Source organism: Rana temporaria, chromosome 10 (genome assembly GCF_905171775.1).
Source record: "Rana temporaria chromosome 10, aRanTem1.1, whole genome shotgun sequence".
Classification (NCBI taxonomy): Eukaryota; Metazoa; Chordata; class Amphibia; order Anura; family Ranidae; genus Rana; species Rana temporaria.
In genome coordinates, this window is record NC_053498.1 from 46,900,736 (window position 1) to 46,918,401 (window position 17,666).

General features: G+C 46.8%; 1 protein-coding gene across 1 annotated transcript in view; it reads left to right on the plus strand.

The window, feature by feature from the left end:
* The window catches only part of MBOAT7 (membrane bound O-acyltransferase domain containing 7), a 631,660-nt gene that overhangs the window by 99,042 nt on the left and 514,952 nt on the right, over positions 1-17,666 (plus strand). The window contains 1 exon segment of the mRNA XM_040327599.1: positions 10,940-11,069. Within this exon segment, the coding sequence (XP_040183533.1) occupies positions 10,940-11,069 (130 nt within the window).

Below are 17,666 nucleotides of genomic sequence, written 5' to 3' on the forward strand. Positions count from 1 at the left end.
CACAACGGCTTCGGTTGGAGGACCTAGGATTGCCACCTGCGGAGGAGAACGAAGAGGGTCTGCCCTTCGTGTTTGTAGCAGATGAGGCTTTTGGTTTGGGTCCCCACCTCATGAGGCCATTTCCCGTACGCACCCTCACCCATGAGAGGAGGGTTTTTAATTATCGGCTGGCCAGGGCAAGACGTGTGGTAGAGAATGCCTTTGGAATCATGGCCAGCCGATTCAGATTGTTTTTAACAGCAATAAACATGGCGGAATACAAGTGGAATTATATTATACTATCTTGTTGCATTTTGCACAATTTTTTGAAAAGAAATTCTCAAACGTACCTGACGGTATTGCCTGATGAGGCTGATCTTGTGGCTCCGGAGCCGGGACATCAGGCTAGCCATAGAGGCTTGGCCCCCCAAACCGCACGTGCAGTGCGTCAATCCTATGTGGACTATTTTATGGGGAGGGGGGCCATTGCAATGCCTGATCTTGTTTAAAAAAATAAATTTACTTTTTGTTTGATGAAACAGTGTTTATTTGTTTGATTTTAGTTATTTGTAAGTTTTGGGGGGTAATGTTTCTTTTTCGTAGGTTCTCATCCAGCCATGTGTTTGGGATGTAATAAATTCCCATGAGTGTTAAATCTTAATAACTCTACAAATATGCCTGAGTAATTGAATGAGTCTGCATTGATACCAATAACTACACACAAATTGTTTGGAGTCCAAAATGTTATTTATTTGTTACTTTTTTAGTTTTGATTAGTACAACAAATCATTTTATTTTTTTTTTTGGTCTTTTTTGATGATTTCAAAATATAAATTTTTTTTTTTTTTTGGTCTTTTTTGATTATTACAAAATATAATATATTTTCTTTATTTTTTTGGTCTTTTTTGATTATTACAAAATATAAATTTTTTTTTTATTTTTTTGGTCTTTTTTGATTATTTCAAAATATAATATATTTTCTTTATTTTTTTGGTCTTTTTTGATTATTTCAAAATATAATATATTTTCTTTATTTTTTTGGTCTTTTTTGATTATTACAAAATATAATTTTTTTTTTATTTTTTTTGGTCTTTTTTGATTATTAGAAAATATAATTTTTTTTTTATTTTTTTTTTTTTTAAAAATTCAAGGAAAAAAGAAAATACACCAAAAATTAAACCCTCCCCAAAACATTAATAAAATTTTTTAGCTGCCGTTCCAGCGTCTTGGCTTTGTGGCGTATTTCACGGCAGGCCAGACGTATGTCCTCAACTTGGGCCCTGCAGGTGAGAACCTCGCCGATGAGGAGCTGGGCACTATACGTGTCCAGTCCCTGACCAGCCCGATTTCCTCCTGAAATGTGGAACCAAAACATGTGTTAAAAGATTGTATGCCTATATCTATATTCACAGAAAATGTGGTAGATGTTACTTTACCGGATGTTGAGGCAGGTTCCTCTTCCTCTACATCCCTCGGGGGTGTGGCTTGATTGGCTTGTGCCTCCTGCCTTTGTGCTTCATTGTGCCCTACAAGATTGAAGAAAGGGAAAACATGAGGTTCAACCATTACGAGCGGCCTGAAATGACACCCAAAAATTAAAAAATGCTAAACAAAAGGTCACTATTGTTGATTTTTAAAAAATTATCAATAAAATAGAGCAATATTTAATCCATTCACAAAGTAATCTCAAATCAGTTAACACAATTTTTACGTTTAGATATGTAAGCTAAACAAGTCTCCCCTGGATCTGCTCACCCCTGTGTGTGACCCAACATAGGTTGTGATTGTGACAAACAATTGTGCTACTGAGTACACATGTTCAATAAAAAAAGGAGTAGCAAACGCTCCTTTTTGTGAATCTCAAGGTATTTACGTTTCTTCTAAAATAAGCTGAAACACATTTCCATATATTCCAGAATTGAATACACCTTTTTTTTAAGCCCCAAAAATGTCACAACTTTCATATTTGTGTCGACTAATTGGTCATAGGAGTCGTCGTTCATTCGCCCACAATTCCTCAATTTACGATTTTTGATCAGATACAGTGCTTCAACTCCCCTTTGCACATGCCAACTAGGCATGATGCCATTTCTCGTTAATATGGTCTTGGATTATTGAAAGTCACCGAATGAACGACGACTACGACGACTGCATCATGCGTCCACATTCATAATATTCATTTTATGGTCAACCTGGCACAAAAAAAAAAAGGGCACAAAGAACACACAAAAATAATTAAATACACATGGAAAAAACTTACTTCTTCTTCGAATCACCTTATTAATTCGGTAAAGTTGGTGGGGTTCCCTTTTTTTCAAATCCGACCACCTTTTGCGCAGGTGCTCTCTGCTCCTGGTTTTACCAAACTTCCGCTGGAGCCTACGGATGACCTTCTCCATAATTTGTGCTTTTACTTTATTGGGATGCATGTAGGGGCCATGCTTGGCATCATAGTCCTCCCTCCTCAATATGGTGACCATCTCCACCATTTCATTAAATGACATGTTGGAGGCTCTGCAGCGGAATCTGCGGCGTGGTTGGGCCTGGCCTGCCTCCTGGCTTGAGCTGGAATACACCTCCATGTTGTCCATCTTTTCTCCCTCACCAAACGACAGAGAAGGGGCGTGGAAAGGACGATACCGAACGTCAGGGGCGGGGTGTCGTGCGGAGCGTCACGCGTGCGTAGTGTAAAAGGGATGGGACGTGTTTGGAAACGGCCTGCATAGTCTGTGGAAGAAGTCGTAATTCCCGATCTTTCCTAATAACGACGAGACGTAAGTTTTTAATTCCGACTTTATTATAGTGAATAGGGAATGAGTTTGTGGGCTAGTTAGGGGAAGTAAGCTAGTGCCTTTAATTACATTATGTTTTGGCTTCTGTTTCATGTGCAGAAAGAATGGATGCCTTCAAGGATGCGGACTTCCTCACAGACTTCATCCAAAAATGGAAAGAACATCCAGTTCTGTGGCAAACCAAAAGCACACTAAATAAAAACAAAGATGCCAGGGAGAAAGCTAGACAGAGCATGCTTGTTTTTGTGAAAACAAGGGTCCCCAACGCCACAACAGCCACTGTGAAAAATAAAATCAATTCCATCAGGGGCACCTACAGGGCCCAACGGGTCCAAGTCCTGGCCTCAATGAGGTCTGGGGCTGCAGCTGACTCCATCTACAAACCAACCCTGTGGTACTACAGTCAGCTGCAGTTCCTGGACGACCACATAGAGACCAGGCCATCCCTGTCTACCCTTCCCCCAAGAGGTAGCTCCCAGCTTCCCAGCAGCCAATCCTCCAGTCTTCCCTGCAGACAAGAGCAGACAAGCTCGGAGGAAGAGGAAGAGTTCCTGGAGGACCCCAATTGTGAGCCGTGGAGAATGGTATGTGTTTTTTGTTTGAATTTAGTTAGTATATGACAAGTATAGTAATAATGGTAAATGTATGTTACTATTGTTCTAAATTCTATGTGAATCTCGTAAAGTTTAGGGATAGGATCAATAGTCAGTAGTGGGAAAACATGATGGGGTCAAAATGGGCAAATTAATAATGTTGATGAAGGAGTGGGTGGCATTTTCAGATAGGCCAGTAGGGGGGGAGTAACGCAATACACCTGCAAGGGGTCCCAGATGGAAGACACCCTTTTTGAGTACTATCTAGTTGACACTAAATTGATTAACCTAATTTTTGGGGAAAAGGCCACTTATTTACTAAATTAGGCATGCAACAACCCACATAATTCCAGGGGGACCATGTCTGAAGGTGTTTAAGGGGCCACATAATTAAGGATGGCGACCCTGTGTGTAATATATATTGACATTCAATTTGCATCACTCATGATTGTAAAAATGTGTGTGATTAATGACAAACACAAATAACATATGTTCCTTTTTTTCATACACAGGCAGACCCAAGCCAGGAACAGCCAGGGCACACAGGGAGCCAGGAACAGCCAGGGCCCACAGTGAGCCAGGAAGAGACAGGGCCCACAGGGAGCCAGGAGGAGCCAGGGCCAACTGCAAGGCAGGAGGTGGCAGAGCCCACTGGGAGCCAGGAGGTGGCAGGCCCCAGTGGGACCCAGGAGGCACGCCGGCGGGATACCATCTCCCGGATCCCTCCATTCCGCAATCCCAATAAACGGCTCAGGAGTATGCGACAGATGGAGGAGGAGACCCAGGGCCTGCTTCGCCAAGCTACTGCAGCCATCCGAGAGCCACCCAGTGAAGTTGAGGGGTTCGCAGCGCTCATTGCAGCCAAGCTGTACAATCTGGAGCAGAGCCAGCGTGTGCGCTGCGAACTCCTCATGTTCGAAGCCATAACCATGGCATCCCTGGGGCAGCTCGATGACGACACCCACATTGTGCGGATTGCTCCTCCTGTCCTTGCTGCTCCTCCTGCTCCTGCTCCTGCTCCTGCTCCTGCTCCTGCTCCTGCACCTGCTCCTGCTCCTCCACCTGCTCCTGCTTCTCCACCTCATGAGGCTGCTATGGCTCCTGCCACCTCATCTCCTCCAGGAACCCAGCCCCCAAGGACTCGGGCTTCCGGGAAGGCTGCAGGGAAGACTGCAGGGAAGGCTGCTGGGAAGAAAAGGGCGAAGAAATAATACGGTGCCCCTGATGGAATTTTTATGTGGACTCACAGGCTGTATTTGTGGCTTCGGGGACCCTTGTTTTCAGAAAAAAACAAGCATGCTCTAAAGTGCTGCCTACCCTGGCATCTTTGTTTTTATTATGTTGTGTTTTTGGTTTGCCACTTTTTTTTTTTCTAAATTTTTATGAAGACTAAAATAAAAATTTAATTTTCAGCCAAATTTAAACATGTTTCTTTATTGTAGATTTGAGAGATCAGTATTGAGTGGGCAGACCCATGACCAAAAAAATAATGAAAACATTAACAAGGTAAAAAAACATGCTTGTGGGTGAGTAAACTAAAAAATTAGGTTGTTGCAGACACTTCACACACTCCTAAATAAAAAAATAATAGAGATTACTAATCAAATTGGTGAGAAAATTTTTAAAAATAAATAAAAGGTGGACCAATATATATATTTAAAATGTTTAAGATGGAAGATACAACTAAATAACAGAACACAAACATAAACATTATCAAACAAGAAAGAAACTAATTAAAAGCTTGTCATAACTATGCAACAAGATCAGCCGCAACAAACGTCCATTTCTGGGTAGCAGTTAAAAGCAGGGGTTAAAGATGCGGTTTATTTTCTTGTCTATAAGCTGAAAAACACCTTAACGAATGTGCTGATTCCATTCTGAACAGTCGTTTTACATGAATGAGCGCTGCCGTCTCCTAACTTGCTTCTGAGCATGCGCGGGCTTAAATCGACGTTTTTACGTACACACGGTCAATGTTTAGAACACAGAAAACGACGTCGGCCAAAAACGACACATAAAATTGAAGCATGCTTCAATTTTTTTCTGTCGTTTTTTAGAAGACATAAAACGACGTTTTTGCCCACACACGGTCAATTAAATTGACGTTTTTGAAAATGACGTTTTTTTCCATCGCAGAAAACGATGGTGTGTACGCGGCATAATGCTGAGCGGGCTCTTCCACCACACAGTGTGGATGCCTGCATTGTTGGGATTTTATCATTTTTGTATGTTGGCCCTCTTACAGAGGTTTTAATAAACCACCATATACATTTTTTTTTTTTTTTTTTTTTTTTATGCTATGAGGAGTTTTGCTCTTCTTTTTTTTTTATATGCCACTGAATCTTATCCATTTAACCACTTCGAGGAGAGGCTATTGGAGAGTGATTGGAAGATACATCATGGTCACGGGGACCATCATAAGCTATATTTGAGTCTTTTGTCATAAGCCAAATGGGGTCAACAGCATCAGGTAAGTGGGGATTTTCACTTCACTTTACGCAGAATGACTCATTGGAGGAGTCCCACGTTGCATCACCTTGTGCTTCTTTTAGGAATTCATTGCTAATTCTTCACAAGTATAAAGTAGTTTTGCACCCAAAGCCTACCTTTCTACCTAAGGTGGTATGAACCCTCAACTTTAATGAAGACGATCTTCTGTGTGTCCTGCATCTAAGAATCCCAAAGAGATTACTGTTCATTGTCTGGATGCTGTCACTGGCCCAGATTCAGGTAGATTTGCCCATTTCTTACACATGCGCAGCGCAGCTCAATTGCCCTGCGCCGGCGCAATCGTGCGAGATTGCCACCTGATTCAGGATGCCTTTGTGTATAAATTTGCGCCTGCGTAAGGTAAATTTGAGGGCGCAAGCCTGCGCAAGTGAAAGTGGGTGTGCCCCTATGCAAATGATGGTCTGCCCGTTGAGGATGCGCCGGGCGCAAGCCACTGCTAAACGGCGCATGCGCAGATCGAACGCTTCCATGTGCGCATGCGTGCAACTGCGCCTGTCCTACTTCCTGGGCTACGCCGGCCCACCTGCTTGCACTGAGCAAATAAATAGGGGCAGACATGTGCAGGTCCTGTGCAAAATTACATCCTGCTTTTTTCACCCCCCCCTGAGCAAGGTAATTTTGCCCCTTCTTTGCAATGGCACCTCCTCAGAGGGAAAAAAAGAGGAAAGCTAACTTTAATTCCTCTGAGATGGAGATTATGCTGGCGGCACTCACTAGACATACTGCTGCCCTGTATGGTGCCCAGCGCAAACACACCACCATAGCCCAAAGGAGGGCTATCTATGATGCCATAACGCTGGACATCAATGCGCTCGGGAATGAGGAGAGGACCTGGGACGAGATCCAAAAAAAATGTAATGATATGCGGCGTAGGGTCCGGGATAAACTGGTAATAATCCGCAAACATACCAGGGGCATGGGAGGAGGACCAGCCTACCCATTGCGATTGAGTGCGGAGGAGGAGGTGATCGCCCAAAGTTTATCGATGGAGCAGGTGGAGGGAGTCCCAGGCTATGATTCCACTGTTGGGGACTTGGGGACAGGTAAGTGTGTTTTATCTCCTATTTGCTGTGTATCATGGGAGGGGGTAGAAGGGAACATGTGAGGGGGTAGAAGGGAACATGTGACAAGTGTGTGGCTCCAGCAACATGTGTTTTTTTGTGTTATCCACAGATGTTGAGGATGAAGCTGGGCCGTCGTCGGCTGCAGGGCGACCCACGCCATCCCCACAACATCATGGGGTCCTGTCAACCCCCATGCAGATCCTGGCCATGTTGGTGGAGGAGGAGAGCACCCATAGGCCATCTATGGAGGAGGAAGTGTTGGAGGAGTCGATTGACCTCCAACAGGAGGACTCTATATACCTCCAGGAGGATCCCACCATCCCTGACCTCCCCACCACCCCCCCGACCATCACGTCATCCCCCTTCAGGCCAAGCCCCTCCAGTGTCCCTCCCACCATTGTCGCCCCCTCCAGTGTCCCTCCCACCATTGTCGCCCCCTCCAGTGTGGCCCCCTCCCCTTCTTATCCCTCAGTCCGTGCCCCAGCCTCTCCTCCCTAGAAGGCTCTCTCAAAAACGAGGGGTGTCCGAGAAGGGCTGCAGGAGGAACAGGGCCGGCAGACCCGTCATATAGGGGCCATGGTGGGAGATTTGAGGCGGGTGGCGGACAGCCTGGCCTCCTCCTCCTCCTCAGTGCAGCAGGCCCTCACCCTGCATGCGGAGCTGGGGAAAAGAGACACCGAGAGCCTGGAGGAAATCAGCTCCAATTGTATTGCCATGGTCACCTGCATGGTGGAGCAGCAGGGCGCTACCGCTTTGCTGACAGCGGAGGTGAGCAGGTTGGCAGGGGCGGTTGAGGCCAACACTGCCGCTGTGCGGGAGGAGTGAAGACTTACCCGCCGGCAACAGCAGCACAACACCACCCGGCAGCTGCGGATGCTGGCACAAACCAATTGTGTGCTCACCCGCCTGGCCAACGCCATGGAGGGCAGGCAGGCACCACCTGCCAGGAGTGAGGAAGTAGGGGATGCTGCTCCTCCCCCCCTTCATCCCCACCCCAGGCACCATCCTCAGACCAGGCTCCATCCTCAGACCAGGCTCCACCACGCCGACTGAGGAGCCAGAGCCGGGGCTCGCTTGGCACCAGGATGTCAAAAAGAAAAAAAAATAATTTGCATGCGTTTTTTTTTTTTTTAATAACGATTTGTGCTCAGATTATGAGCTTTTTATATTTAGTTGTCTTATGCTCATATTATGAGCTTTTTTTTATTTTGTATAATGCTCAGATTATGAGCTTTTTTTAATTTATTTTATGCTCAAAGTTTGAGCATTATTTTTATTTTGTAGTCCCTACACACGGTGAGGAGTGTATACTACAGTGTGAATGGGGGGGGTGTCACTCCTGCTGGAAAAGGGGTGTCACCCTCTGCCATATGAAAGGTGTATGAATGGACAGCAACATAATTGGAGCCTTGGCGCGGCGTTGCTGCTCCCTAATACCATGTGGTATCCTTGGGTCTAATCCAATTTTGGGTGCATGTGGGGTGTGTGTGCTAGGGACCACAGTGGTGTGCACGCGTGCATTCTACTTGTGACATGATTAATGTGTGTTTAACGTGCAAAGATACGTTCCACGAGACCACTCCTGATTGCTCTTCTCTCAGTAGACCGGGTAGTTTCTTGGGGGGGGGGGGGGGATTGTGTGGTTCGGGGGTCAGGTCATCACATATGTCAATCTCCAGGCCCTTTCTCTCGGCAAAGTTGTGCAGAATGCAACATGCCCGATGATCTTGCATACAAAGTTTGGGGAATACAACAGGGTACCCCCAGACTTATCCAGGCATCGGAAACGTGACTTTAGGATGCCAAATGTGCGTTCCACCACTGCACGGGTACGTGCGTGTGCTTCATTATATCTTTCCTCCCCTGGGGTTTGGGGGTTCCGGAATGGGGTCATAAGATGTGGTCCCAGTGCATATGCCGCATCACCTGGAAGAGAAAAGACAGGAGAATGTTAGTTGTGCATGTGCCCCTCGTGATGTCTGCATCATGGGGGGGGGACAGTCATACCTGACACCCATGTCACTCACCAACCAGCCAGCTGTCCCTGTACATGTTCTGTTCAAATACGGTGGGGATGCTGCTCTGACGGAATATAAAGCTGTCATGACAGGATCCTGGGTGTTTGGCACAGACGTGCCATATGAGGCCATGGGCATCCACTATCACCTGGACATTGATTGAATGCCAATGCTTCCTATTGCAGTATATATGCTCTATGTCACGGGGGGGCCGTAGTGCCACATGGGTGCAATCAATGGCCCCCACAGTGCGTGGGAATCTGGCAATTTGATAGAAATCTGTCACTGCCTTCTGCCGCAGATCCTCCTGGGTGGGTTTGATGAAGTGGTGGGACATGCATCTCAGGATTGCAGGGACAACCTGGTGCACACATCTGCTCATGGAGGATTGTGACATCCCAGCCACAATTCCACCTGTGCGTTGAAAAGATCCACTTGCCAGGAAATGCAGGGTTGCCACTACCTTGACCAGTGGCTCCACTGCATGTGCACGATGTGTCTGGCTGGTGATGTCATCATGCAGGGTTGTGGCTAATTCCAGGATGACTTCAGGGCTGAATCTAAACATGCGATACACCTTCGAATCCCCCATGTCAAAGATGTTCCTGCGCACTCGGTATATCCTCTCCTGTGGCCTCCTACGAGTCGGTTCACTCAGTAGTATTGCTAGAACCATGGCTGCCCCTGGCATGTTGGCACACAGATGTGAGGTCCAGAAAGTGTGGGTGCTCTGCTTGCTCAGCTCGTCCGTATTGGTGCTGCTGTAGTTGCTCTCCAGCTGACCTGTGGACGTCTGTTGCCAAGTTGCCCCTGCTTTTATAATGTGCAAGTTTGCCCTGGCCGAACAGCTTGCGCGCTTTGTGCGCAAACTGCGCCTCACACGCTCAGGTTTTTGATTCAGCGTTAGTTCCTCATTTGCATATTTGCTGAGGGAGAACAATGAGAGCGCAAGTTGCACCTTGCGCAAAAATTCACATTACATGCGTCGGGGCAGAGAAACTGCGTCCGTAGGAAGAAGCCTAATTTCAGGCTTGGCTCTTTTTCTGGGTCACCCGCATAGTTGCGTGGGCGCAATTACGTACTTACGTGGCGCATATCGAGAATGCGTGGGCACAAGTCGTACCTGAATCTACCCCAGTGATATCAGAATTTATCTGAAAGCCACAGCTTCTGTCAGAAAGATGGACTCTCTTCATCCTACCGACAGGTAATTGTAGGGCCTTCTTCAAAATCCACATTTGCTAGGTGGATAAAACTACTCCTCACAAGCTTATGCTCTAAAGGATAAAACACTTCAAGCACTATTGTGTGCTCACTCCACTAGATCACTGGGTGTTTTCTAGGCATTCTGACATAAAGCCTCTGTGTCTCTGCTTGTAAGGCTTTCATCTTCAGTTCATAACGTCTCCAAATTACTACTAGGTGGACTTCCAAGCTAATGCGGATTAAGCCTTCAGTTGCAAGGTTCTTGCTGCAGCACTCTGAGTTGGGCCTGTTGACATAGTTCAGTTGTTTCTCACTCTTCTCATTAATTTTTTAGGGGTGTCCCAGATACTATAAAAATCCAGCCTGTGTCTTGTACTGTTCAAGTAAGATGAAAGGGATTTTGACTTAACCTGTAAATTCCATATTTTGGGGTACAGTACAGGACACGGGCCATCCTCTCCTCTGTTCCTGTGTTACTCTCCATTGCTTGCTAAAAAATGGTCTTGTTGGGGTAGGGTTATAGGAAGTACACCCAGGGGGCATGTCCAGCGAAGCTTTGCTCATGTCCGATCACTTGAAGTTAGTCTTATCACCCAAGATCTGAGAATTTCCAGCCTGTGTGTGTCCTGTACGGTATGCCAAAATATGGAATTTTTAGGTAAGTCAAATGTAGTTTTATTTTTTTTTAACTAAACTCTGTATATAAATCATATCTAAATAAGTCAGTGCAACAGTTTTCATGTTTAAAAAGCTAACATTTTGTGTCTCATTTGCAGGTTCACATGTGAAACAGTGGTGTGGAGCTGCAGTTGGGTTGTTTGTTGTTCTGATGACTTGCCACATCCATACCCTTCATTCTGTGGTCACCATCCTTGGGACATGGCTTATTGTGAAAATTTCACCCAGGTAAAATATGGAAATGGAAATGTGGGGAAAAAAAAACTGTGCTAAAACCCAAAATAAGTGAAAGAAAGCAGCTGGCACTCAAAGTCTAGCATAGGTGGTTACAATATAGTATAGCGCTAATAACGTGTATTGGTAAGTGTACTCAAAAACAGTGTGACGACTTGCCAAGTGAACATCAAGAAAATATAAAAACCAATGTGCATAACATGAACAATATGAGAAAAGTCCAATTATGAATGAGAACTTAAATTATAATATAAGGTAAGTCCACATAAATAGAGTGAAAGTGAAGATAATTTCTTCCCATTGGGATGATGCCAAAATAAGGAGGAGGAGTTGCCTGTAGTCACTCAAATCTTCCAAAAATTAGGTGGATAAGGTACTCTTACCAGCTGGGGTGGACACACATGTCTTACGACTGGGTCAGCAGTGCTTGTAATCCAAGATGGTCTGGATTGATGCTGGATGAGAAGGATGGTCCGGTGGATCAAGCTGTAGGATCCCCACTCTCAGCTGATAGGCACCGCGGGTGCAGCAGGGTTGGGATGGAAAAAATAAGGGGAACTCCCGCGCTGTCTGTGGGCCTACTTTAAGGTACTAAAATAGGGAGCTAAAGTAGGGGGCACTGCTGCAGACACCTATAGATCTAATCCTAAAAGGCAAGTGACAAATGTGAAAATGATGGTGACTGCGCTATGAGACAAAGAGAGACAGAGTTAAGAATCTTGATTCCTACCCCCCTAAATGGACACTGAGTAAAATAGACAACCAATGAATCTATAGTGTATACCATGGGTCCTCAAACTATGGCCCTCCAGTTGTTCAGGAACTACAATCCCCATCATGCCTAGTCATGTCTGTGAATGTCAGAGTTTTGCAATGCCTCATGGGATGTGTAGTTCCGCAACAGCTGGAGGGCCGTAGTTTGAGGATATACAATAATGCCATCAAGCAATATACATGCTATTGTAATGTGTCACAAAGTGAACTCTTCTTATACATCCAGTGATAAACCGTACTATATGCAGGGCTCAAAATTTCAAGTCCTGAGCCACTAGCCAGGCCTTAAGAGTTACTCGCCACCAGTTGCCCCAACCAACACCTCCCCTGCCCCACCCCTAAGTCCGCCCCTAAACACGACCTTGTAAATTATCTCATGAAATTATACTGTTAAATATTTTAAACAGAATTACGTTCCAAAAATAAATATTAACAAAATTAACATAAAGCATATCAGGACCCATCTGTGCAGCCTCACTGTGCCCGTGAACGCAGCCTCAGTGTGCCCATCAATGCAGCCTTACTGTGCCTCATCAATGCAGCCTTACTGTGCCCCATCCATGCAGCCTTACTGTGCCCCATCCATGCAGCCTTACTGTGCCCCATCCATGCAGCCTTACTGTGCCCCATCAATGCAGCCTTACTGTGCCCCATCCATGCAGCCTTACTGTGCCCCATCCATGCAGCCTTACTGTGCCCCATCAATGCAGCCTTACTGTGCCCCATCCATGCAGCCTTACTGTGCCCCATCCATGCAGCCTTACTGTGCCCCATCCATGCAGCCTTACTGTGCCCCATCCATGCAGCCTTACTGTGCCCCATCCATGCAGCCTTACTGTGCCCCGTCAATGCAGCCTTACTGTGCCCCGTCAATGCAGCCTTACTGTGCTCCATCAATGCAGCCTTACTGTGCCCCATCAATGCAGCCTTACTGTGCCCCATCAATGCAGCCTTACTGTGCCCCATCAATGCAGCCTTACTGTGCCCCATGACTTGCAGCCTTACTGTGCCCCATGACTTGCAGCCTTACTGTGCCCCATGACTTGCAGCCTTACTGTGCCCCATGACTTGCAGCCTTACTGTGCCCCATGACTTGCAGCCTTACTGTGCCCCATGACTTGCAGCCTTACTGTGCCCCATGACTGCAGCCTTACTGTGCCCCATGACTGCAGCCTTACGGTGCCCCATCAATGCAGCCTTACGGTGCCCCATCAATGCAGCCTTACGTGCCCCATCAATGCAGCCTTACGGTGCCCCATCAATGCAGCCTTACGGTGCCCCATAAATGCAGCCTTACGGTGCCCCATCACTTGCTCATTACTGTGCCCCATCATCACTTCAGACTCACCACAGACACTGCCCTGGCGCAACTTTGAGCCGAGGCTGCAGCGCTCTCCTTCTCCTCCTCTTGTATCTCACACACAGCGTGCATCTTCCGCTATGTGCCATGGAGCTGGGTTTGTGTTTGGCGGCACATTGTGATAAGGTCCCGCCCCCCTAGACCGGCTAATGTGATGGGCAGAACACTGATTCAATCTACTATCACATTAGCCGACCTAGGGAGGCGGGACCTTATCACACCGTGCCGTCAAACACAAACCTAGCTCCATGACACACAGCGGAAGATGCCCGCTGTCTGTGTGTGTGATATGAGAGGGGGAGAAGGAGAGCGCTGCAGCCTAGGGTGACCACATTTCCAAACTGCCATTCGGGGACACCCTCACCCCCACAAAAGATGATTTTTGACATTTTTTTTGCCGACTTTTGGGGCAGGTAGCGCATGCACAGCTCTTGGTGCCGACTGACATGGTTTCAGCCCATTCAAATGAAAGGGCTGAAATCGCACAGGACCTGGAAGGCATGTGAATCGCAAAGGAACGCAGAGCATGTTCCTATGTGATTTGAGCTGTGAACCAGTCCTGAGTCTTGGAGCCCATTGCTGAAAAAAAGTCAGGCACTTGGCTTCACTAACTTGCCTGACAGGGGGGCACTGGCACCTGGAGCAATTGCCCTGAATCTCTAGCAAAGTTTCCAGATGGTACAATCTTCCCCTCAATAGCAGTCAGTTTGTATTTGAAGATGGGGGAAGGGGGCATGCTGTATGTGTTGGGAGGGCATGTCCCGTCCTCCTGTTGAGTGCTGTGTGTCCATTCTCCTCCCCCCTCCTGTGACATCCGAGCCAAGAAGAAGGTGGGGGGGGACTTCAGTCCTGTGTTAGTGTGAGGTGGGCAGGAGGGGGGAGGAAGTGTGAGGGAGAGATGGCTCGCAGCTGTGGGAACAGAAACACCTCACAGCCAAGCAGCAAGCCAGTCACTGGAGCGGAGGTGAGAGAACCAGCAGCTCTATCGCGGAGGAGGAGGAGGAGGAGGAGGAAGTGAAATCCTCCTCCGCTTTCAACATGGGCAGTGACGTCACTGGTTGCCAGACGCCAAGTGGCTATAGCAACCCAGTGATCAGTAGTAGGTGGAAGAGGTAGAGCTAGAGCCAGCGCTATGGCGGCTCGGTCCACCCCTGTTCCCAGACTGTCACTTTCATTGCGGGACACTGTATTGTCTCGCAATGAAGGTGTCCACTCTCTGTGTCCTTCGGCTGACAGTTTCCTGGCTGATCGCTTCAGCCAGAAAACTGTCAGCCTGGTTCACCCCCGCTCCTCACTCGCCCTGGAATAAATTCCACTCGCAAAATGCGAGCAAAATAGTGAACTTTTGAGGGCTGCTATATGTGTTACAAACAGACAGTAAAAGCACATATATTGCATCCAAAAAGGTAGAAGGTAATAAAGTCCTGTGAATCCAGTGATAAATAGTCCCAGACCAAGTGAAATACAATCCAAAAAGGTGTATAAATCAATAATATATAAAGTACAGACCAAAAGTTTGAACACACCTTCTCATTCAAAGAGTTTTCTTTATTTTCATGACTATGAAAATTGTAGATTCACACTGAAGGCATCAAAACTATGAATTAACACATGTGGAATTATACATAACAAAAAAGTGTGAAACAACTGAAAATATATTTCATATTCTAGGTTCTTCAAAGTAGCCACCTTTTGCTTTGATTACTGCTTGGCACACTCTTGGCATTCTCTTTATGAGCTTCAAGAGGTAGTCACCTGGCGCAGCACCCCATCACTCTCCTTCTTGGTGAAATAGCCCTTACACAGCCTGAAGGTGTGTTTGGGGTCATTGTCCTGTTGAAAAATAAATGATGGTCCAACTAAACGCAAACTGGATGGAATAGCATGCCATTGCAAGATGCTTTGGTAGCCATGCTGGTTCAGTATGCCTTCAATTTTGATTAAATCCCCAACAGTGTCACCAGCAAAGCACCCCCACACACCTCCTCCTCCATGCTTTACGGTGGGAACCAGGCATGTAGAGTCTATCCGTTCACCTTTTCTGCTTCGCACACAGACACAGGGGTTGTGTTCTTTAGCCCAAACAAGTCTGCTTGTTGCCTTTCTTTAGCAGTGGTTTCCTAGCAGATATTCTACCATGAAGGCCTGATTCACTCAGTCTCCTCTTAACAGTTCTAGAGATGTGTCTGCTGCAAAAGGTGGCTACTTTGAAGAACCTAGAATATGAAATATATTTTCAGTTGTTTCACACTTTTTTGTTATGTATAATTCCACATGTGTTAATTCATAGTTTTGATGCCTTCAGTGTGAATCTACAATTTTCATAGTCATGAAAATAAAGAAAACTCTTTGAATGAGAAGGTGTGTCCAAACTTTTGGTCTGTACTGTATGATCCAACAGACAGTCTAAATAGCTGAAAATGTTTTGGTGTCTAAGAAGTCCCGTCACCATACAGTGCTAAGCAGAGCTTGCAGTATGAGACACCTCTGTGCTAGCAAGCAGCTCACCTCACTGCTTCACTTTAGCCACTCATATATATGAGTGGCTAAAGACACAAACTACGAGGATAGTGCGATCAGACAGAACAGGGAAATGGGCTGTGCATAATTGGCAGCTACAACCCACTGCACTGTGCACTGAGAGCAGCTTGAAGATGCGCCCAGCGATACACACAACATGCACAGTCTCACAAAACTAAAAAAATCCACCACTGGCAAGCGGTGAAAGTAAAAAAAAAAAAAGGAATCTATAATGAAGCCATATGAATAAACTATCGAAGCATAAATAAGGCTTAATAAATATTAAAATCCAAATGGTTGTGCATATTAGAGATATATATGTGTAATAAATACACACACATATATACACAACATTAAACAGATGGAAAAACTAAAAACAAAAAAAAAACACATAAAAAAATTGAGCCTCGGGCGGGACTCCTAGTACAGTGGTTAGCATGCAGGGCTGGCAATGCTGTTCCCCGTAGCCTCGTAGGTTCGGATCCACATGGGAGGGCCCGCCCAGACAGCTTGCTTGCATGGCTAGGTTGAGGGAAAAAAATTGAGCCTCAGGAACACCACCAGTGACTGCAGACATATAGGGCCAGATTCTCAAAGGAGTTACGCCGGCGCATCTGGAGATGCGCGGCGTAAGTGTACAGATGCGCCGTCGTATCTATGCGCCGTACCCACAGAACCAGATACGCCTGAAAATAGGCTTCTTCCGATCGGCGCAACTTTTGTACGCCGGCGTAGCGTAGGCGCATATTTACGCCGAGAGCACCCAGCGCTCCCATTGTTTTCCTAATCAAATATGCAAATGAGGGAGATGCGCCGATTCCCGAACGTACGACCGCCCGACGCAGGCTACTCGCGGTGCGCGTAAGCTGTAGGTCGGTCTAAACTTGCCCCTCATAAAGCAGGGGCAACTTTGCACCAGACGTGTGCAGGTCAGCTGGAGAGCAGCTTTAACAGCACCGTTATGGACAAGCTGAGCAACCATACTTTCAGGACAAGACTTCTGTATGCCAACATGCCAGGGGCAGGCATGGTCATAGCACAACTAGTGTGCGCCCAGGCGCTTAGAAGGAGGAGGAGGGCACGGGAGCGGATTTACCGAAGGCGCCTAAACGTCTTTGGCATCGGGGAATCAGAGGTGTATCGCCTCTTCAGATTCAACACTGAAGCCATCCAGGAAATAGCCACAATCCTGCATGATGATATCACCAGCCCAACACACCGCTCACATGCAGTGCAGCCGCTGATCAAGGTCCTGGCAACACTCCATTTTCTCGCCAGTGGATCTTTTCAGCGGACAAGTGGAGCTGTGGCTGGGTTGTCACAAACCAGCATGTGCAGATGTGTGCACCAGGTTGTCCCCGCAATCCTCAGACGCATGTCCAACCAAATCATCAGACTTACCCAGGAGCATCAGCGGAATAAGGCAAGGGCAGATTTTGTCAGAATTGCAGGATTCCCACGCACGGGGGCCATTGATTGCACACGTGGCACTACAGCCCCCCTGTGAGACAGAGCACATATACCGCAATCGGAAGCATTGGCATTCAATCAATGTACAGGTGATAGTCGATGCCCAAGGCCTCATCTGGCACGTCCGTGCCAAACACCCAGGGTCCAGCCACGACAGCTACATATACCGTCAGAGCACCATCCCAACAGAATTTGAACAGAACATGTATGGGGACAGCTGGCTGGTTGGTGAGTGACATGGGTGTCAGGCATGACTGTCCCCCCCATGATGCACACATCAAGAGGGGCACATGCATGACTAACATCCTCCTGTCTTTTCCCTTCCAGGTGACTCTGCATATGCACTTGGACCCCATCTCATGACTCCATTCCGGAACCCCCAAACCCCAGGAGAGGAAAGATACAATGCTGCACACATAAGTACCAGTGGAGTGGTGGAACGCACCTTTGGCCTCCTGAAGTCCCGT